This window comes from Carcharhinus amblyrhynchos, chromosome 19 (assembly GCF_965287045.1).
Source record: "Carcharhinus amblyrhynchos chromosome 19, sCarAmb.v2.hapA, whole genome shotgun sequence".
Classification (NCBI taxonomy): domain Eukaryota; kingdom Metazoa; phylum Chordata; class Chondrichthyes; order Carcharhiniformes; family Carcharhinidae; genus Carcharhinus; species Carcharhinus amblyrhynchos.
The window spans coordinates 42,095,891-42,119,857 of record NC_137342.1 but is presented as its reverse complement, the minus strand read 5'-3'; the positions used below and the strand labels follow the sequence as shown (position 1 = coordinate 42,119,857).

The window sequence follows — 23,967 nt, the reverse complement described above, 5'->3', positions numbered from 1 at the left end:
GTGCCATCCTCCAACTTGCAGGGACTGTTCCAAAACAGAAATTTGGAAGATGGCAACCAATGTAGCCACTGTTTCCATGGCCACCTTCTTTGGTACCCCTGGTATGTAGAATATCGGGCCTTGCGGATTTACGTAGAAACACATAGAAGAGAGGCAGGAGGAGGCCATTCATCCCTTTGAGCCTACTCTACCATTCATTTTGGCCACTGCTGATTATCAGATATCATATCTCCTGATCCCTTTAGCCCCAAAAGCTACATCTAATTTCTTCTTGAAGTCACACAATGTTTTGGTCTCAACTACTTTCTATGGTAATGAATTCCAGAGATTCACCACTCTCTAGGTGAAGAATCTTTTCCTCATCTCAGTCCTAAAAGGTTTACCCCAAATCCTCAAACTACGACCCCTTGTTCTGAATCTACCTTGTCTAGTCCTGTTTCTAAGTTTCTACGAGATCCCCTATCACTTTTCTAAACTCCAATGAATATAATCCTAACCAACTTACTCTCTCGTCATGTGGCAGTCCTGCCATCCCAGGAATCAGCCTGGTAAACTGTCCCTGCACCCCTTCAACAGCAAGAGCATCCTTCCTCAGAGAGGCAGCAACACTGCAGACAATACTCCAGGTGTGACCTCACCAATGCTCCATACAATTGCAGTAAAACATCCCTATACCTATAGTCAAATCCTCTCTCTATCAAGGCCAACATACCATTTGCCTTCTTTTCTGTCTGCTGAACCTGCATGGTTATTTTCAGTGACTGATGCACGAGGATGCCAAAATCTCGCTGAGTATCCACCTCTCTCAATTTACACCCAAATAATAATCTGTCTTTCTATTTTTGCTATTGAAGTTGATCACCTCACATTTATCCACATTTCATTGCATCTGCCATGCAGATGTCCATACTCAGCCTGTCCAAATCATGCCTCTTTTTTGACAACTCATCCTCCCATCCAACCTTGTATCATCTGTAAATTTGGGGATTTAGTTCCCTCATTCAAATCATAAATATGTAATGTGAACAGTTGGGTCCTAACACAGGTCCCTGCGGCACCCCACTAGTTACAGCCTGCCAATTGGAAAAGACACATCCGATTGGAAAGGACTCTTCGCTTCCTGTGTGTTAACCAGCTTTCTATCCATCTCAAAACATGACTTGCAATCCAATGTACTTTACTTTTCCATTGTAATCTGTGATGTGAGATCTTGTCAAAAGCCTTCTGAAAATCTAAATAAACCACATCCACTGATTCTCCTTGGTCAACACGACTAGTTAAATCCTCAAAGAATTCCAGTAGTATTCCAGTAAGAATTCCAGTCGTAGTAAGTCAAGTATGATTTCTCTTTCAGAAATTCACGCTGACTTTGCTTGATTCTATCACTGCTTTCCAAATGCTATGAAATCCTTGATAATGGACTCTAGCAACTACTCTCCTAACAACATTAGGCTCATTGATCTACAATACCCTGTTTTCTCTGCACCTCTCTTTTTGAGTAGCAGACTTGCATGAGCTACCCTCCAATTTGTAGGAACCATTCAAGAGTCCAAAGAGTATTGGAAAATGATCACCAACGGATCCACTATTTCCAGGGCCACTTCCTTAAGCACTCTGGGATGAAGATAATCAGACCTTGCAGATTTGTCTGCCTTCAATTCCATTAATTTCCCCAAAACCATTTCTCTTCTAATATTGATCTCCTTCAGCTCCTCACTAAAATTTGTGTTTCTCAGCACTCTTGCTACGTTATTTATGTGAAGACAGAAGCATGGATTTAGTTCCTCGGCCATTTCTTTATTCCCCATTATGAATTCCCCCATTTTTGATGATCATTTTGTGCCAATCTTTTGCTCTTTACACACCTATAGAAACTTTTACAGTCAGTTTTTATGTTCCTTACTAACTTACTTTCATACTCTATTCTCCCCTTCTTAAATCAATCCCTTGGTCTGCCTTTGCTGAATTTTATTGGCTTTCAGTCCTATTAATTTCTCAAGCACGATTATTCCAGTACTATTAACACCCTTTAGTTCCTCCACACTAGAGCTTTGACTCCTTAGCATATCTGGTAAGTTATTAGTGCCTTCCTCCGTGAAGCCAGAACTAAAGCAGCTGTTTAATTGCTCTGCCATTTCCTTGTTCTTCATTATAAATTCTCCAGTTTCAGACTAAGGAAACAACATTTGTTTTTACTGATCTTTTTCTTTTTATGTAGTTATAGAAACCTTATAGGGTCCGCGTTCCTTGCAAGTATGCCCATACTCCATGTTCCCCCTCTTAATCAATCTCTCTGTCCTCCTTTGCTAAATGCTGAACTTCTCCCAACCCCCAGGCTGGCCACTTTCTCCAGCAACTTTATATGACTCCCCTTTCGCTCTAAAACTAACCTTAATTTATTTTCTAAGTCATGGTTGGGCCACTTTTCACATTCTACTTATGCACCTGAAAGGGAAATAAATGTTGCAATGCATACATTCATTCTTTAAATATTTACCATTGCTTAGCCATTGTCATCCCTATTAATGAAGTTTCCCAATCTTTCTTTGTCAACTCAATCCTTCAAAATTTCCTTTGTTCAGATTTAGGATCCTAGTTTTGGTTTGGATTTGTCCAATCTACATGCAGATTAAAGTCATCCATGGTTACTGTGGCACTCGTTATTTGCATCTCAAATTTCATGCTTCACCCATTCCCTACCTTACCACGACTGTTTCGAGTTCTATAGACATTCCGCTAATGTTTTCTGCTCCATGTTGCTTCTTAGCTCCACCCAGACTGAACCTATCTCAGAACTTTCTGCGTCATTATCCTTTTGCACTATTGGACTGATTTCATCCAAGTAAAAGCGCCACCCTCCTGCCCCTTTCTTTGTAAATATCGAACATCTTTGGATGTTCAGCACCCAGCCCTGGTCATCCTGCAGCTGTCTCTCTGCAATCGCAATCATATTGTACCCACGTGCACCAATTTGCGCTTTAATTCATCTACCTAAAGCTCTGTGCACTCAGTTCCAGGGCAGGATGATGTTCCAGTTGTGCGTGCACCCCAATACCACAAATTCCAGTCCAAGTTTAATGGGCCTTTAAATGGTCCACAGAATTTCCTGCCTTGCCAGCTACAATTCCCGCAGCAGGCGGGTGGAGAAATTTTCAGCCAGAGTCTTTAGACTTAATATTTTTACACGCTTTTTCTTGTACTATGGCCCTATTTGACACTGGCCCTTGTTTCCTCTGCCTTCCATTTTTGCTTTCTACTTTTCGGTCTTTCATCTCTGTCTGTGTTTCCCTCACGCGTCTCTTCCCGCTCGGGTTCCCCTCTGCCACTCTTGTTAAAACCCTCCCTAACAACACTCAAAGGACTCACAGAGAACTCTCCATTTTTTACCTTTCACCATCCCACCTTAAATTTAGCCAGAAACTGATAATTTTCTGTGCTGCAAAGGTCAGGATAGTAATGACTTCAATCAGGCCTTTCAGGTTGGCCCATGGTTACCGTAGCACCCTTGTTACACGCATCTCAAATTTCCTCTTTAATGCCATTCCCTACTTTGCCATTACTGTTTCAAGTTCTTTGGACAAGTTCCACTAATGTTTTCTGCTCCATGGTGCTTCCCAGCTCCACCCAGACTGACTCTACCTCTACTTCTGCACCATTAGCCTTTTGCACTAATTTCATCTGAGTAAAAGCACCTCTCTCCTCCCCCCACCCCTCTTCCTTTCCACCACTGGAGTATGACCATCCTGATCAAGGATCCAATTGATGGGCCGATCAGGGAGTCTTTGCTTTGTACTTAGCTGGGAGTGTCAGTTCCTCTGACTCCCCGAGGTGGACTCCTGACTGCTAGCACTCTTGTGTACTGCTGTTAGAGTTCCTAAATAAAGGGATTTTGGTGAAAGGACCCCTGCCTCCGAAGACTTATTACAAGGGTTTTCCTTTTAAAAACATCTTTATCTCTTTGCCGGGGTGGGTTTTCCTTAGCTCAATAAAAAACTAATCTCTTGCTGTTTAAATTCAAGAAAAATCTGTCAGTCCAATTTTTTTGCAATCAGCACATAAATGATTGCGCTTACACATTTAATAAATGCATCCTTATAAATTACAGAAGACCCTGTCATGATCAACTAGAGGAAAATGTTGAATCCTGATTTGTCTTCACCTGGTCAAAATGAAACAAAAATAGTTTAAGAATTTGGTTAACTGTTCTGCAATTCTGAAGCATTTCTAAGGAAATTTAGCATGTCAGCCATGATTCTCACTAAAGTTTTCAGATGCACCATAGAAAACATCCTTTCTGGTTGTATCACAGCTTGGTATAGCTCTTGCTCTTCCCAAGACCGCAAGGAACTACAAAAAGGTTGTGAAAGTAGCCCAATTTATCACGCAAACCAGCCTCCCATCCACTGACTCCACCTACATTTCCCACTGCCTCGGAAAAACAGCCAGCATAATTAAGGACCCAACACACCCTGGGCATTCTCTCTTCCACCTTCCTCCTTCGGGAAGAAGGATACAAAAGCCTGAGGTCACATACCAACCGGCTCAAGAACAGCTTCTTCCCAGCTGTTGTCAGACTTTTCAATGGACTTACCTCGCATTAAGTTGATCTTTCTCTACATCTTAGCTATGACTGTAACATTACAGTCTGCACTCTCATTTCCTTCTCTATGAATGGTATGCTTTGTCTGTATAGTGCACAAGAAACAATACTTTTCACTGTATGTTAATACGTGACAATAATAAATCAAATCAAAAATGAAGACCTTATCTGAATTAATAAATCTAAAAACAGATTTTTTTTGCATAAATTGCAGCATGCCAAAATCGAAAGCTCAAATACAATTACGCAGCTCCAATAACATGGCTGGAACGTCACACGGCACAGCATCTGAAGCCTGTTGGCATCCAAATGTTGAATATCATACAGGCGGCTTGTCAACAGCTACAGACACAGCATGAAGTCCTCATTTCTGGCCTTCTCTCCAGAAGCAGCCGACTGCAGGAGATTCATTGCATCAACTCCAACCCGTCCTGGCTCTTACAGAGCAGGCAAAATTCACCATCAGTCCCCATTCCTCCCTCTCTCACACAAACACACCGCAACTAGCTGTGTTTACAAGTCACACGTAAATGGACTGACTGCAGGTGAGACAATGCTTATCCCACTAGCACAGCCAGACAAATATCTGTGGCAACACTCGGGAGATCATTCTTTTCCACCATCTGTTCTCGCCTTTGATTTGTGTCTCAGATTTAATTTCTTCAAAAAAAAACTTTCAAAAATTATCAGAATGCAATTGCAATTAACATGCTTTGGGGGAAACTGGAAAGGCAATGTATTATCGGGAATATTTTTTCCCTTTCAGAGTCAACAGCACCTTTAATAAGATGTCCCAAGGTGCTGCACGGGTGTACTCTGAAACAAAATTCGACATTGATAAGGGTTTTTCCAACGAATGGTAGGACATTAGGAAGTTCTGTGGAACAAAACGGCCTTGGTGTGTTTGTTCAGGGATCTCTGAAGGCGGAAGGGTATATTAGTAGGGTGGTGAAAAAAAAGCAGATGGAGCACTTGCCTTTATCAATCGAGGCGTAGATTACAAAAGCAGGCAAGTCATGTTGGAGTTGTAAGGAACTTTGGCGAGGCCACAGCTAGAGGATTGTGTGCAATGGGGCAGCTCAGTATCACAGTGATTAGCACTGCTGCGTCACAGTGCTTTGGGCTTGGGTTCGATTCCCAGCTTGGGTCACTGTCTGTGTGGAGTTTGCACATTCTCCCCACATCTGCGTGGGTTTCCTCCCACATTCTGAAAGATGTGCCGGTTAAGTGAATTGATCCAAACAGGTGTTGGGCTGTGGTGACTAGGGGAATTTCACAGTAACTTCATTGCAAGTAAGGTCAATGTAAGCTTTACTTGTGACTAATCAACAAATAAACTTTAAAACGTCCACATTATAGGAAGGATGAGATTGCACTGGAAGGGGTGCAGAAGAGATTTACTAGGATGCCATCTGAGGTGGAGCATGCCAAGTTATGAAGAGAGGTTGGATAGGCTAGGTTTGTTTTCATTGGAGCAGAGAAGACTGAGTGAGGGACGACCTGATCGAGGTGTACAAGATTCCGAAGGACATGGACAGATTGGATAAGGAGCCCCTTAGTTGAAGGGTCAGTCTCAAGGGGAGATGGGTTCAAGGTGAGGTTTGGGGGCGGAGGAGGTGGGGGGGAGAATGTGAGGAAAAACAGTTTTACCCAGAGGGTGGTGACGGTCTGGAATGTGCTCCTGGGATGGTTGTAGAGGCGGGTTGTCTCACATCATTGAAAAAGTACCTGGACAAGCACTTGGCACATCATAACATTCAGGGCCAAGTGCTGGTAGATGGGATTAAGTGGGAGTTCAGGTGTTTCTCATGTGTTAGTGCAGACTCGATGGGCTGAAGGGCCTCTTCTGCACTGCATGGTTCTATTAATTTAGAAGAATCGAGGCACTGCCTAGTCCACAGGAAACATAGATCAGTGAGCATAAGGGTGATGAGCGAACGTAACTTGGTGCAGAATTTTGGATGATTTCAGGTTTGTGAGAGAGTAGGATGTGGGAGGTCGGTCAGGAGTGCATTAGAATAGTCAAGTCCAGACGGAACAAAGGCATGAATTCTGGCAGCAGATTATAAGGGAGGAGTTACAGGAGATGGAAATAGGCAGTCGCAGTGGTGGCCTGAGTCTGTGATTAGAAACTCATCTCAGGATGAAAAATGAAACCAAAGCTGCAAGCGGTCTAGTTCCGTCTGAGACGGTTGCGACTCAGGGCCAAGCTTACTGATCTGCCTTCAGGCAGTGTCATGTGCCTTCACATTTGATATCCCTCAGAAAAATTCCTTTGATGTCAGCTAATTTCCTGGACCAATTCCACACAAACGAAATGTTGGGAATGGGTCACCATGAATCTCAAGCTGATTTTTGTTTGCATAAATACAAACAGCAAAGGTCAAATGCTGGGAGGGGAGGGTGGAATTGAACAAAAAAAAAGGGCGGCACAGTGGTTAGCACTGCTGCCTCACAGCGCCAGGGACCTGGCTTCAACTCCAGCCTCGGGTGACTGTCTGTGTGAAGTTTGCACATTCTCCCCGTGTCTGTGTGGGTTTCCTCCAACAGTCTGAAAGACGTGCTGGTTAGGTGCAATAGACCATGCTAAATTCTCCCTCAGTGTACTCGAACAGGTGCAGCAGTGTGGCGACTAGGGGATTGTCACAGTAACTTCATTGCAGTGTTAATGTAAGCCTACTTGTGACACTAATAAACGTTGAGAGAGTAGGTTAGGGGATTTAGTGGGGTAAAATGTGTGAGGTTATGGAGATAGGATGAGGGTGGTCCTGGGTAATCTGCTCTGTCAGAGATTGGTTGACGACTCACTGGGACAAATGGCCTCCTTCTGCACTGTAGGGATTCTAGTCCGTGAAAAACAAACTTGAAACTGTTGTTCAAAAATACAGCTAATGACCTCATGTTCTTCTTTCAAACCCACAAGTACTGCCCCTAATTTGTTTGACATAAATGGCAGGAGAGAATATGATTTAGATTCCTCAGTCATCTTGGAGAAGACAGGTATGTCAAGGGGTGTAGTAGTTCATGGTGCATCAGGTCCAACCCTCTTGAATTCCTATAGCACCTTCAATGAAGAAGAACTGTATGAGGTGTTGCCCAAAAGCATTATCAGATAAGTGCAACACTGCACCACAAGGAGACATTTAGGATAGGTGCCCAAAAAACGTGATAGGTTTTCTGGAACATTTGAACAAAAAAGTGAGATGAGTTCAAAGGTGGAAAGGTTTAGCAAGAGAATTCCAGAGTTAACAGCTGAGGCAGCTGGAGACACATCCATGATTAAAACCATGGATGTACCAAGACAACAGCTTTGGAGCAGTACAGAGATCGAGGAGAGTTGAGAGACTGGAGGAGAGAAGAATAGTTAGAGACGGAGCAAGAACTTGGAAACAGCGTGGGAGCGAGCGAGCGCATTGCATCCGTTTTCTGGTGTGATGCCATGGTAAAGGAGGATGTAAAGCATTTGCGCCATTGGCTCTGGTTTTCTCAACTGGCACCATTTTACGAGCGCTGGATTTCCAGCGCAGTCAGCGTCTCGCTGGAAATGGGAGTGAGGCAGGCTAATGTATTCAAAATTAATTTAAATGCCATTTTGCATCTGCTTGCCCCACTTTTATGATTCGCCAAGAAAGGTTCTCGTCGGCGAGGAATAGACATGCTCCCCACGAATGGGGAACAGTCGCGTTGGCCTCGCTGGAGGCCATTGAGGGTGAGTGACACATGCAACAGGAAGCTGATCTCAGGGTCTGGGTCAGACCCCAAGGTCACATTCAGTCTGGTTCAGCATCGGACATGGGACAGGGAGCCGATGAGCAGGATGCTATACAATAAATAACGTTGGTCATCCCAATATTTAGTTGGAGGAAATTTCTGCTCACCCAATACCGAACGTTAGACAAGCAAGGTGACAAATCGGACGGTGCAGTGGTCATGGAAGGTGGCAGTGAGGCTAAGCTGGGTGATGTGGCATGAGCAGGGAATCAGACCTCAGCACGTCTGCCCCTGGCACCTCCCCCTTTGGAAAGAGGATACACATTTTGTTGCAGAAAGTAGATTACGATTTGTTAAACAGAGCTTCACTTGCAAAACTCTGCAATGCCGGTCTTTATGTGTCTTAGAAATTTATAGTTCAAAGCAAATGCCCTTCTGCGCTTTCCGAGCCACACCTACCCCACATGGCTTTACCCGATCAGATGCAGGCAGGTGAGCTGAATCAGAATGCATTCAGATTTGCCTGCCTCCTTTTCAGGAAGGTGATGAAGAACAAAGACCTACTAAAACTCTGATGTTCAATATGCAGGCACACTGACATTGGGAAGAGAGTCATCAACTAGAAGTGAAGCAGTTGGCACTTCTAACAACTAGATAAAATATAGACAAATGCTAAATTATCCTGGGGAGGGATCTTTCATTGTTGCATCCTCTGGTCCTGCTGATTAACTTGGGAATGGTAGATTAATGTGTAAATGGAGAAGAAAAATTGAAGGGTAAGGAAGTCTTAAACATAAGCGTGCATGAAAACTAAGCTTGTTTCGCAATTCCCCGAGATACCTGAATGAAAGTACTAATATCTGCTGATAGTTAATTGCTCATTTAGAAACTAAACTGCAACGTTCTGTTTCAATAAAAGATTTCTCATTTGGTACTCTGGAAATGACAGACAAAGAACTTTTTCTATCCATTTGCATCAACAAATCAAGTAAACCGTCAACTTGTAAGCCAATGGAAATTTTTTTTTAAAAAAGAGGTTATTTTATGATCCAAGAGCTTTTTATTATTCCATGATTAGGAGAATGGACTTAAATAACACTGACTTTTAACAAACAACTTCCAACAACAAAGCACTTGGGTTCTCCTGATTGCTCACTGAACAACTGAGACCAGGGTTTTAACCCGAACCCTTGGTCTGCTCTGAATCTTCTTCCGAGAGATCAAAAGTGCTGTCGCATTAGAAAGGGGAAAAGCCCCTCGGGTTTCAGCTCTCAGCTCCAATGCAATGATTGCTGCATTTTGTTTCTGTCAGGCAAGGGTATTAGTGGCCATGAAACCAAAGCGGGGTTTCGAGTTTCAAGTTTATTTATTAGTGTCACAAGTCGGCTTACATTAACACTGCAATGAAGTTACTGTAAAATTCCATTAGTCGCCACAGTTCGGCACCTGTTCAGGTACACTGAGGGAAAATTTAGCATGGCCAATGCACCTAACCAGCACGTCTTTAGGAATGTGGGAGCATTCAGTGGAAACCCACGCAGACATGAGGAGAATGTGCAGACTCCACACAGACAGTGACCCAAGCTGGGAATCGAACCCGAGTCCTTGGCACTGTGAGACAGCAGTGCCACTGTGCCCTTACCCACAGTAAAGTGGTTGACTCTTAACTGCCCTCTGACATGACCGAGCAAGGCATTTCCGTTCAAAGGCAATTAGAGATGAGCAACAAATGCTGACGCACATTTCATGAAAGAATGAAAGAAAATGGAAACTACTCAATCGGTAAGGAAAGGCAACAACACCAGCGCCCCTCAAGGCGGTGTCCTCAGCCCCTCACTATACTCCTTACACACCTACGATTGTGTGGTACAATTCCTCTCCAATTCGTTTTTCAAGTTTGCTGATGACACCGTAGTGAGTCGGATCTGAAACCATGACAGGACAGAGTACAGGAACGAGATAGAGAATCTGGTGAACTGGTGCAACAACAATAATCTCTCCCTCAATGTCAACAAAATGAAGGAGATTGTCATCAACTTCAGGAAGCATAAAAAGAGAACATCCATGCGTCTACATCAATGGGGACGAAGTCAAAAGGGTCGAGAGTTTCAAGTGTTTAGATGTCCAGATTACCAACAACCTGTCCTGGTCCCCCCATGCCGACACTATTGTTAAGAAAGCCCATCAATGCTTCTACTTTCTCAGAAGACTAACGAAATTTGGCATGTCAGCTACAACTCTCACCAACTTTTACAGACGCAACATAGAAAGCATTCTTTTTGGTTGTATCACAGTTTGGTATGGCTCCTGCTCTGCCCAAGTCCGCAAGGAACTACAGGAGGTCATGAATGTAGCCCAATCCATCAAGCAAACAGCCCCCCATTCACTGACTCTGTCTACACTTCCTGCTGCTTCAGCAAAGCAGCCAGCGTAATTAAGGACCCCACGTACTCCAGACGCTCTCTCTTCCACCTCCTTCCTTCGGGAAAAAGATGCAAAGATCCGAGGTCACATACCAACTGACTCAAGAACAGTTTCCTTCCTGCTGATGTCAGACTTTTGAATGGATTTCCCTTACATTAAATTGATCTTTCTCTTCATCCTAGCTATGATTGCAACACTATATTCTGCACTCTCTCATTTCCTTCTCTATGAGTGGTATGTTTTGTCTGTATGGCGTGCAAAAATCAATATTTTTCACTGTATGTTAACACGTGACAATAACAAATCAAATCAAATTCAAATCAATGTATCCAACCTCTACAAGTATAACTTCCACCTCAGATTCTCAGCCTATCTGAATCCTTCCTCAGGAGTTCACTGCTGTCACTTCCCACCCTTCTCCTTCCCCATTTGTACAAACCTCCTGCCCCTCCATTTGCCACACGATGGACAGCCTTATAACATTTCACCCATCCACTGGATTCTTCCAATTCCTGCTTCAGACTGATAGACCACAAACTCAATCTTGCAGGAGATGCACAATTCCACACTGGAGGAGAGGTTACCTCAACCCTTACCAGCAAAAATGGAGCACAAGATCCTGTCAATGTTTCTGAATTACCATGCATATGTCCAGTTGGATGAAAACGTTCTCCTCTCCTGTGATCAAGATTGCATGAAGACCCTCAATATCCTCAACAAACGCAACTTGGCGTTTTGCTCATAACTCACATCAAAGCAGCAATACTTTCCAACCAGAGAAACTAGAAGCAGGAGGAGGCCATTCAGCCCTTCAAGCCTGCTAGGCCATTCATTTTGATCATCAAATTCAGTATCCTGACCTGCCGCGTTCCCCCCATATCCCTTGACCCCTTTAACCCCAAGAGATATATCTAATTTCTGCTTGAAATCACATAACACTGTGGTCTCAATGTTGGGAAGGCATGGTGGCACAATGGTTAGCACTGCTGCTTCATAGCGTCAGTGACCCGGGTTCGATTCTCAGCTTGGGTCACTATCTGTGTGGAGCCTGCACATTCTCCCCGTGTCTGCTTGGGTTTCCTCCGGTTGCTCTGCTTTCCTCCCACAGCCCAAAGATGTGCAGGTTAGGTTGACTGACTATGCTAAATTGCCCCTTAGTGTCAGGGAGATTAGTAGGGTAAATATGTGGGGTTACAGGGATTGGGTCTGGGTGGGACTGTGGACGCTGCAGACTCAATGGGCCGAATGACCTCCTTCTGTACTGTACGGAGACTGTAACCACTTTTGTGGTAGTGAATTCACCACTTTCTTGGTGAAGAAATTTCTCCTCACCTCAGTTCTACAAGATTTCCCCATTATCCATTTCGGGAGATTAAACTGAGGTATACAAGATGATAAAAAGGTACGGATAAAAGTAGACGTGGAGTGGAGGCTCTCTCTTGTGGGGCATTCTCGGACAAGATGTCATAGTCTTAGGATAAAGGGTAGCAAATTTAAAACAGAGTTGAGGAGAAACTGCTTAAAGAACAAAGAACAAAGAACAACCCAGCACGGGAAACAGGCCCTTCGGCCCAACGAGCCCGCGCCGCCGCATCACCCTACACCTATTCTACCCTGCATGTCTACGAATGGAACCCTACTCAGTCAGATTCAGATTGCTTCTCCCAAAGGATTGTGACTGTGGAATTCACTACCCCAAAGTGTGATGGATGCTGGGAGAGTGGGTAAATTTGAGGAGTAGGATAGGTTTTTAATTGGTAATGGGTTGAAGGATTATGGGGAGAAGGCAGGAAATTGGGGATGAGGAGCATAGCAGCCATGATCCAACGGCAGATAGAACTCGACAGGCTGAATGGCCTAATTCTGCTCCTATATCTTATGAGCTTATCCTCACAGAATGACCTCTAGTTTTGTACTCCCCCACTATTGGGAACATTCTTTCTGAATCTACACTGTCCACATGGTAATAGGCTCAACAACAAAATTAACCACTTTATACAGTTCTGACGATACATTCCTTCTCAGAGGCTCATTCGGTCAGTTAGTCATTAAAATCTTGCTATGACAAGACATTGCATCAGTGTAAAGCAAATACTTTCCATGGTCAGCATGCTGCACGCTTGCTGCAGAGATGTATTCAAACAGACAGCAGGTATGCCAGAAGGCAAAAGAGCAAAGGCAGATCATTTCAGGCAGAAAGCTCCGTAGCTCCAAAACATTAACCTAATTTCTTCTTTTAAAAAAACAGGGGATCTCTTTGTGCAGTTTAAAAAAAAAGATTTTAGTTTTTCCAGCATCCTTCCTGATGACGGTAAGAAAATTCAGAGCTACGGTGGATCAGTCTATCGACTCTGCTCCATCTAGAAGCTATTGATGTGGATTCTATCACTGATTCCTCTCTGCAGGATGACACCAGATAAAAGCAAATTGCTGTGGATGCTGGAATCTGAAGCCAAAAGAGGAAATGCTGGAAAATCTCAGCAAGTCTGGCAGCATCTGTAAGGAGAGAAAAGAGCTGCTCTTGCGAGTCCAGATGACCCTTTGTTAAAGGATTTGAGCTTTGATAAAGGGTCATCTGGGTTCGAAACGTCGGCTCTTTACTCGAGAGATGTTGCCAGACCTGCTGAGATTTTCCAGCATTTTCTCTTTTGACCACAAGATGAGATCCCACTTTAAGCAACATGAAAGTTCCTTTCTCTACCTCCTTCGAAGGAAGGATAAACTAAGTTGAGCAACACTGATACGTTCAATCCCTTGAGTCAATAGAAAGCAATCTGGCTCCTTTACAAAGGGTGCATTCTCTTATTCGAGGGCTGGGGGTATTGCAGGGATAGTGAGAATTTTTCTAACCTCTATCAGAGTCCCAACAGCATAGAAATAGGCCATTTGGCCCACTGAGTCTGCACCAACTCTCTGTCAGAGCATCCCACTCGGGCTCTCCCCTCCACCCTCGCCTCTCACATTTAATCAGGGCTAATCCCCCCCAACCTACACATCTTTGGACAACTTAGCTTGCTCAATCCACCTAACCTGCACGTCTTTGGACTTGGAAGAAAACTGGAGCAGCCAGAGGAAGCCCATGCAGACACGGGGATAATATGCCAACTTCACACTGTTACCCAAGGCTGGAATCGAACCCAGCTCCCTGATGCTGTGAGGCAGTGCCACTGTGCCAGCATTCTTCTTGACAATAAGAAAATTCAAGGCCTTGGTGGATCATTTAGTCCATCAAGTCTGCTCCATCTAGAATTAACAAAGTGTGTATTCACCTTTTAGTCTCTTGTTCACTGCCAAAGTTAACTATGATCACTGTTATATTTAAGGACTGGAAGAACTTCATAAGACCATAAGATGTAGGAGCAGAAGCAGGCCATTCAGCCCCTCACGTCTACTCCGTCATTCAACAAGATCATGATTGAACAGATACGATAATCCACAACTTTCTCACTTTAGCCCCATAACCCTCGAATCTCTAAACATTAAAAGTCTGTCCATCTCCACCTCAAACATACTCAGCAACAGAACCTCCACAGCTCTTTGTGGTAAAAAAAAATTCCATAGTTTTACTATCCTCTGAGAAGAAATTCCTCCTCGTTTCAGTGTTACATGGGCGACTCTTACTCTGACGTAATGCCCTCTGGTCCTAGACTCTCCCACAAGGGGAAACAACCTCTCAGGGTCTGTTCTATCAATCCTATATGTTTCAATAAGGTTGTCTCGCATTCCTCTAAACACCAATGAGTGCTGACCCAACCTGTTCAACCTCTCATAAGAAAATCCCTACACACTCGGGATCAACCTGGTGAATCTTCTCTGGACTGTCTCCAATGCCAGGGAATCTTTCCTTAGATAACAGGACTGAAACGATCCACAGTATTCCAATTTCAGTTCCACAATGGGAATAAAATACCCAAACAAATTCCCAAATGAATAATAAGCAACTTCCAGGCTGTCAGGAATTATTCTGGACAGGTTCCAGAATGAACAAACCTGTGGCTATTTGTGATTGATACGGAATGCAAGTGTTATGTTGGTTTTCAATGCAAAAGGACCTGAGTACAGGATTAAGGGACCATTGCAGGACCATGGTGAGACCACACCTGGGAGTACTGGGTGCAGCTTTGGTCTCAGGGAACACAACAAAGATTGATTCCGGGGATGGCAGCATTGTCAAAAGGGAAGCGATTGGGTAGACTGGGCCTTAATGAACTGGAATTTAGAAGAACGAGAGGGGGTTTCATTTAAAGGTTTAGAATTCTGACAGGGCTGGATGTGGGAATGTTGCTCCTTTTGGTTGCTGTGGGGGAGCTGGGGTGTGGTGGGTTGAGTCTAGAACATGGGGTCAGTATGCAGGGTGGGCATTTAGGATTGAGATGAGGCAAGACCTCAGTGGGTGGTGATCCTACGGAACTCTGCTCCACAGGAGGCTGGGAAGGCCAATTCACAACGTACTTAAGGAGGAAACAGATGGATTTCTAGACTCTACAAGGTGTCAGGGATATGGAGAGAGAGAGTGGAAGTTTAGCTACAAGATAAAAGGTCAGCCGTGATCGTACTGCATAGTGGAGCAGGCTCGAAGGACCAAAAAACCTACTCCTGCTCCTATATGTTTCTATAACTAGACAACATTATTATCGTTAGACTATTAATTCAGAAACTCAGCTTATGCTCTGTGGACCAAATTCGAATCCTGCCATGGCAGGTGGTGGAATTTAAATTCAATAAAAAATATCTGGAATTCAGAATTTGCTGCACACCACGAAACCAGTGTCGAAAACCCATCTGGTTCACTAATGTCCTTTAGGGAAGGAAATCTGCCATCCTTACCTGGCCTACATGTGACTCCAGAACCACAGCAATGTGGTTGACTCTCAACTGCCCTCCAAGAGCAACTGGGGATGGGCAATAAATGCTGACCAGCCAGCAGCTCCCATGTCCCATGAATAAAATAAAATGGAGAGACTCTAAGATGTCAGTTATGTCAAGTATTGAAGGAAGGAGGGGCTGTCTTACAGGGATATCTTAAACTTCATAAACTTACAACTTGAAAAGAAGCTGCTAAGCCTTTAAGTGCAGTTAATAAGAGGGTTAAATGGCTACAGCTGAGTGGTGCTGATAGAACAGCTCCTTTCCTCATTTAGTAGAAACAGGAAGTTCCATTCAGACCCCCGACCCTCCCAGTATCATCAAGAGATCGTGTTGCAAGAACCTTTATACAGCGAAAGGTTTCATTTGGTGGTTAAAATGTGCACTTAGCACAGTCAAATTTCAATAGAACTGCACCTCAGAGTGATTGGGGTGAATAAGCTGTAGTGCTTTGAGTTTTATCTGCTCAGTAATTTAAAATCAAGTTTTGCTTTTTTGGTGGCAATTTTGAAGGAAATGAAAAACATCTAAACTGAAAAAAAAACTGTTTAACCTGCAATTGTTCACAGTAGCACAGTGGTTAACACTGCTGCCTCACAGGGCCAGGGCCCCGGGTTCGATTCCCAGCTCATGTCACTGTCTGCATGGAGTCTGCACATTCTTCCTGAGCCTGCATGGGTTTCTCCCGGGTCCTCTGATTTCCTTCCACAGTCTGAAGGACGTGCTGGTTATGGGCACTGGCCATGCTAAATTCTCCCTCAGTGCACCCGAACGGGCACCGGGGTGTGGTGACTCGGGGATCTTCACAGTAACTTCATTGCAGTGTTAATGTAAGCCTACTTGTGACACTAACAAATTCCAGAAAGGAACAACCAGATATTGTGTACCAGTTGTCATGGCATTTTATCAGGCACAGATACTGAAATATCAAATTGTGCGCACAGTATTTCTTAAATCATGATTCAGCTCTTGGACGGTGAATCCACACAAAATTATTCCATGTTGTACACTGCACTGAGCATGGAAAACTTGAACATGTGCAACTTATAATGTAAAGGAGAATTTACAGAAATGAGGTTACTTCACAAATCCATCACCCTCTCAGAAACTAAGATTCGCAGTGAAAGATCAGACACATTATGAGCGAATGTCGAGCAAGGCATCAATTATTCAAAACAATTCACCCAGCCGAATGCACACCAAAGTGGCTTCTCCTGCTGAGGTGCAAGGGTTCAAGCTGCAGTGAAGGAAGCACATTCAAACAGGGGTGAAATCCTGCATAAAATCAGCACACGTTCAGATAAACGTTCTCACCGTGCTTCTAATTTCAATCTCACTCATTTATAAGCCCAAACTGCAGTGAGTTGGTCATCCAGTTACAATGCATTGGAGAAAACACAGGCAGTTGCAATTCACAGTAGCTACATTCCAAACGCTACTTCTTGAATGTGGTCACCGAGCAGTTAAAAGGGCAAGACTAAAATGACTGGCCTCTCTGCATCTCTTCTACCCTGGTACTTCAAAAGGTCTCACAGCTTTCTACTCTTCTCTTGCTTAACCCAAGATATTTTTTTAAGAATTTTTTTAACGGTTTGAGTAATAAATTGCCAAGAATTTCAGACGCAGGTCAGTATGCACTGCGGCCACTGTGCAGCGTGATTGAAATTGGCAACATCACATGGCATCGTTTAGTACACTATCTCCCAAATCTCTCTTTCTGAACAAACATGCGATCACGCCACGCTTCCTCTGCGGCAAAGACAGAAAATTTGGCGACAAGCCAAACTTCTGTTTGCTGTAGCAGGACTGGAAACTCTTGCTGGCGCGAACAATCAGAAAATTCCTGCCACGATTTGTCACACGCGTCTCCACTGAGGGAATAAGCAAACTCTCACCGCAAAACATCACCGCGTAGCATATTGAAAAATATCCGTTTTAATTGTAATTTCTTTTAACATGAGCTTTCCCTCTTTAACTGCAAGCCTTTTCCTTCTTTTCCACATCTCCTCACACTGAAACAATATGACTTTTGGCTCTAGAGAACGCAATTCATTCATTCTTCGGCACTGAGACATGCTGAAGTACAGCACAGCATAATTCACTCCACCTCAATGTTTCCTCTGTGTTCCTGCAGTCAGGAGTTCACAGTTAACAGTTACCGTCAGCATCTGAAGGTCGGAGCAGCAGGTCTATGCTGGGGATTATGCTCCTCATCAACTTGCTCCCAGCCCTTTTCATTAAGTTCTACCAGGATAATCATCAGTTCCTTTGTGCCTTGTGTTTACCCAGCTTCCTTTCCAATACATTGCCTCCCCTTACCTGCATCAACTTTCCCCACAGTGACTGACCGCCTCTGGATCCACGTTACTTCGCTGCTTCCTAAATATTTCATGTATCATTTGGGACTTTCTGCAGAGATGTTAACCAAACAACAAAAAAAAAATGGATACACTAATAAAGATGGAGCTGACATGCTTGTTCACAATTGCATGCCTTGAATACTCCAGGAGAAGGCTACAAGTCTGCCTCTGCAGAGAGGGGATAGGAGGAAAATATGTGGTCTTCATCACATACAATCAAAAAGAAAATCAATGCTGCGCTACAAATTACAATTCTACTGATGAATGCAAACACGGGATGCTACGTTGCCACGGAAATCCATTATTTTTCCAAATGTTAAATAAGGCCACAAGTCAAAAGATACAAAGTTTCCTCCATCCCCATAAGCCTCCACAGGTAGAATTTAATAACTTTAACAGGCAATTTTTCAGACAAACAAAAACAGTCCCTGCATATGCATTGATAAAGCAACCCAACTTGCAAAGAACAGCAAGCTGTAACCCTTTAATTAAAAGGTGAATGTCAGCTCTTATCTCCAGTGGGTAGCACTCTCACCCGAGACCGAAGGCAAGTCCCACTCCAGAGAACTGAGCACACAATCTAGACCGACATGCCACCGAAGCCCTGAAATTGTGGATCAAGGGAGGTGCTGTCTTTTGAATGAAATGTTAAAACCAAGACCCCGCCAAATCTCTGGGGTGATCGTAACAGATCCTATGGGACATGTTCAAAGAAGAATTAGCGGGGTTTGCACCATGACTTAGTCCATAGCTATCCATAACCAACATCACTAAAATCATTATCTGCACTAGTAGGATCTTGCTGCACACATAACATAAGAACATAAGAAATAGGAGCAGGAGTAGGCCAACTAGCCCTTCGAGCCTGCCCCACCATTCAATAAGATCATGGCTGATCTGTCGTGGCTCAGTTCCACATTCCCGCCCTCTCCCCATAACCCTTAATCTCCTCGCTTATCAAAAACCCATCAACCCGCGTCTTAAAAATATTTAGCGAGGCAGCCTCCACCACCTCAACGGGCAGAGAATTCCAGAGATTCACCACCCTTTGAGTGAAGAAGTTCCACCTCAACTCCGTTCTAAACCACCCCCCCTTTATCTTGAGGCTGTGCCCCCTAGTCCTACTGTCCTTCCTGAGCAGGAAGAGTCTCTCCACCTCTATCCTATCCATCCCATTCATCATCTTATACGTCTCAATGAGATCTCCCCTCATTCTTCTAAACTCTAACGAGTACCCATATTGGCTGCCCTGTTTATCTCATAAAGCAACATTCGAAAAATACTTCAGCTAGTTGTAAAGTGCTTTTAAACATCCAAAGGTTTTGAAAGAATAAAGAAGAAAATTACAGCACAGGAACAGGCTCTTTGGCCCTCCAAACCTGCACCAACCATGCTGCCCGTCTGAACTAAAACCCCCTATCCTTCTTGGGACCATATCCCTCTATTCCCATCATGTATTTGTCAAGACACCCCTTAAATCCAAGACTTCACTTGTGTCTTTGACGGGCTTATCCAGAATGTTTAACTCACAATCTATTTCAGATGTTGACAAACCCAAGATACAGGTCCTGTATTAAGCAGATTTCCCTTCTTTGTCCCTGGCTAAATGCGTCTGTTTTTACGGGATTTCTTAGCAGCTGTGTGAGATAGAACAGGTTTCCAATTCACCTTTGCTAAAAAGAAAATTGTGCACGGTTTGGCAAATTCTGGTGCTTTCACATTCCTGCAATCATTTTGCCCCAAAATTAGTAGAAACAAAAGCCTTCAGAAAAAGTGCCTCTTATTCCCACTGGGTTTTTTTTTCAGCAAAGCCCCCCTGTTGTAACGTAGGAAATACAGCAACCTATCTTGCCCACAGCAAGCTCTCAGCAGTGTGCTAACAACCAGGCAATTAGATTTATTTGAGATATCGATTGGGGATTTGCACCATAACTTTGTCCATATTTATCCATCACCAACATCACTAAAAGCATTATCAACTCCGTGCGATTGGTGGGACCTTGCTGCATACATATTGACTGCTCTGTTTATCTCATAATGCAGAGGGAATAACTACCCTACTCTTCATTGATGTAGTGCCACAAGCTCATTTACACCTACCCTGGTGAGGCAGATGGAGTCTCCCATTTAACATCTTACCTGAAAGATGGCACTCCCCCAGTCCTGTGCTGGCATGTCAACCCTGGAATGGGACTTGAACCCAGAATCATGTGCCTCAAGAGAGCTGCCAACTGAAACATCAATGGCTGTCACCCATCCTAAATGGATGAATCCTAAAACTCCATTCCCAACGAACACAACAGATTAGAATGAGTCAGAAACCTGCAGCACTACACGCAGTGGTTTTGCTCTCTCTCTGAGAGGTTCACCCACAGTATCTTTGATCAGGTTGATAACTGTAGCCTCAACAGTCCATGGGGCACCATCATGCATGGATGACGGAAATGGGTTGCAACACAGCGGGTCCTGAAAAACTTCTGGAGATTAGAATTCACTCACAAAATGACAATGGAGATCGGAATTCTTGGGCACAGTTTAGTGATGGGCTCTTGATCAATAAACACAATCGCATTCTGGATGTAGCTCAAGAGACAATTACATCTCAGCAAAGATCCTAAAGCTATTAAGATTTCTGTTGATACCAAAGTCTTACCAGGTTGGAACTCCTGGAGCTACAGACTCATTTTCCTTCGTTGTTTCATTAAGGGAAGTGATCTTGCTGATCCAATTCTTTTGTTCCCCCATACTTCCCTGCAATAAAATTAAGCAGGACAGGTCATTAGATTAACATCTGCAGAACAGGTTCAGAAATATTCTTAGCATTCCTCTGATTTTCTATCTTGTACCTCCAGTTTTCCAGCACAGAAGCAAAGCAACTGATATATTTCCACATTCGGTAATGTGGTCAATACTAACAGCAGTTTAATTCTAGGCATTGTTCCCCAAGACATCATTCTGCAAGTTTAGAGATTGTGAGAGATACGGAAATGAAAAACAGCCACGCGGCCCCTCAAGTTCTCTCCGGCGTGTCTGTGTGTGTCTCTCTATTTATGGGTGTCACTCATCCTGCCGAGACCAATTTTCATGAAAATGTCATGCCAACTTATTAACATACCTTAGGAAGTAAATAAATGGTAATTTTTTTATTCATTCAAAGGATGTGGGCTTCACTGGCAAGGCCAGCATTTATTGCCCATCAGAAGATGGTAGTGAGCTGCCTTCTTGAACCATGCAGTCTCCATGGTGTAGGTATGTCCACAATGCTGTAGGGAGAAAGTTCCAGGATTTTGACCCAGTGACGGTGAAAGAACAACAACAACAACATATTTCCAAGTCAGGATAATGAGCAACTTGGAGAGGAACTTGCAGGTTGTGGTTTTCCCATGTATCTGCTGCCCTTGTCCCTCTAGATGATAGTGGTCATGGGTTTGGAAGATATGTTGAAGCAGCATTAGTAAACTCCTACAGTTTATCTTGTAGACGTAAATGCTGCATTTCTGTGATTCGATTGCGGATGGAGTGGATGTTGAAGGTGGTGGATGTGGTGCCAATCAAATGGATTGCTTTGTCTTAGATAGTGTCAACCTGGTGAGGTTTGAGCTGCACCCATCCAGGCAAGTGGAGAGTATTCCATCACAGTCCTGACTTGTGCATTGTAGGTGGCAGACAGGCTTTTTGGTGGGGTGGGGGGTGGTCTCAGGAGTGAGTTACTCACAACAGAATTCCGAGTGTCTGACCTGCTCTGGTAGCCACAGTATTTAAGGCTAGTCCAGTTCAGTTCCTGGTCAATGATTGCTCCCAGAATGTTAAATCAGCGCAGACAACATGGTACTGATTTATTAGGCACAGTGACTTTTCAATCTATTCAATTCATGCACGATTAGACACAGCTTAAGAACAGGTGATTGTGGAAATTCTTTGTTTTTTCACGTGCCACATACAGGTCTTGCATTCTACAAAATGCCATGAACAAGAACAAACTTCGTACAATAATTAGTGAAGTCAAGCTGCGATGTGAAGGAAGGGCTCTCCAAATGCAGTCTGTTAAACATCCTTAAATTTTAATCACTCTGCCACTGGTGACCATACGTTAGGCTGCCTGGTCTCCAAAGACTGGAACTCAGTCCCTAAACTTCTCTTTCTAAGATGCTCCTCAAAACCTGCTTCTCTGACCAAAGAGCATTTGGTTCATATCAAGTGACAAGGCTCCTGGGAAGTGCTGTAGAGCACTTAATTATGTTAAAAGATGTGATACAAATGCAAGCAATTACTGCTGCTGTATTCTACTTGATGGACAGTTAAAGCCTCCTGTGCCCCTGGCAGTGCCAATCTGGCTCTTGACAGAGCCCCCAATGTAGTCTCAGCAACTCATCACCAACTTCATACTGCGTGATACACCACCTCTGCTCAAACAAACTACCAGTGTGCTGGGAATGCGCACTTTGCAAGCGTGAGTCAATCAGCATTCACAGCTTCTTCCAAAGTGAAACACAGGCTGCTTAAAAGTGTCACCTAAGGCAGGCAGATGAAATATTTCATAACTAATCGCAGTTATCTAATGAGAATGGATTAGTGTTCTTATTAAATAAGCACATTAGCCCAGGAGCTAGCTTGTGGCTAAATAAAGGCGATGACAGCATCCCCTTCATTGGGGAGGCAGTGGCGTAGTGGCATTGTCATTGGACCAGTAGCCCACACACCCTGGGTAATACTGTGGGGACCCGGGCTCCACCGGCAGATGATCGGATTCAAACTCGACAAAAGTCTGGAATTAAAAGTCCAATGATGACCATGAACCCACTGGCAATTGTCATAAAAAGCCCTGTGGTTCACTAACATCCTTTAGGGAAGGAAATCTGCTGTCCTTACCCACAGGACTGACCCCTTTCCTCATCTCTTTTTTTTCCATGTTTTATTTCTGCCATTTGGAATAAAGAGTTAAGAACCAGCGCTCCAAGTTTCCCTTCTGGGATTTGGGATACCCTCACATTGAACATTTGGCAGGGTTCATCACAAAATCCTCCATAGTGTCTTGTGGCATTCTCATCATGCTAAATGGGATAGAATTCAAATGGATCCAGAAACTTGGGCACCCATGAGGTGTTGTGGAACATGAGCAGCAGCAGAACTGCACTTATCCATAGTCTGCAACCTTATGGCCAAGCACATCTCACTCTACCATTACCACCAAGATCAGCCCTGGTTCAATGGAAAACACAGAAGGGTATGGCAGGAGCAACACCAGGCACACCTAAAAATGTAGGTTCAGTAGGTTGACACCACAACACAAGACTACTTGCATGCCAACCAGCATAAGCAATAAGATATAGCTAGAGCTAAATGATTCCATAACCAACGGATCAGATCAAAGCTCTGCAGTTCCACAAATATCCCTATCAACAACACTGGGGCAGTCCAGCACATCAGAGTACATAAGAACATAAGAACATAAGAAATAGGAGCAGGAGTAGGCCATCTAGCCCTTCGAGCCTGCCCCGCCATTCAATAAGATCATGGCTGATCTGTTGTGGCTCAGTTCCACTTTCCCGCCCTCTCCCCATAACCCTTAATCCCCTCTCTTATCAAGAACCCATCAACCCGCTTCTTAAAAATATTTAGCGAGGCAGCCTCCACCACTTCAACGGGCAGAGAATTCCAGAGATTCACCACCCTTTGAGTGAAGAAGTTCCTCCTCAACTCCGTTCTAAACTGCCTCCCCTTTATCTTGAGGCTGTGCCCCCTAGTCCTACTGTCTTTTTTGAGCGGGAAGAGTCTCTCCACCTCTATCCTATCCATCCCATTCATCATCTTATATGTCTCAATGAGATCTCCCCTCATTCTTCTAACGAGTACAAGCCTAGTTTATTAGATACGGCTGCAGCATTTACACAATCTTCAGTTGAAAGTGCCAAGAGGATGATCCATCTCGCCCTCCACAGATGCCAATTCAATTCATTTCCATTTATCAGGAAAAGGCTGAGGGCACTGGATACTACAAAGGCAATG

The 23,967-nt window shown here is 43.9% G+C and overlaps 1 protein-coding gene across 2 annotated transcripts in view; it reads right to left on the bottom strand.

Annotated features, from left to right (window-relative positions):
- Positions 1–23,967, bottom strand: part of LOC145355489 (uncharacterized) — a 440,243-nt gene that overhangs the window by 191,656 nt on the left and 224,620 nt on the right. Inside the window, exon 4 of one of the 2 annotated variants that reach the window (XM_080207658.1) lies at positions 20,615–20,712. In XM_080207658.1, coding sequence (XP_080063784.1) covers positions 20,615–20,712 — 98 coding nt within the window. Of the gene's footprint in view, positions 1–20,614; positions 20,713–23,967 lie in introns of those variants that run through there. The other variant, XM_080207659.1, reaches the window with a different exon arrangement.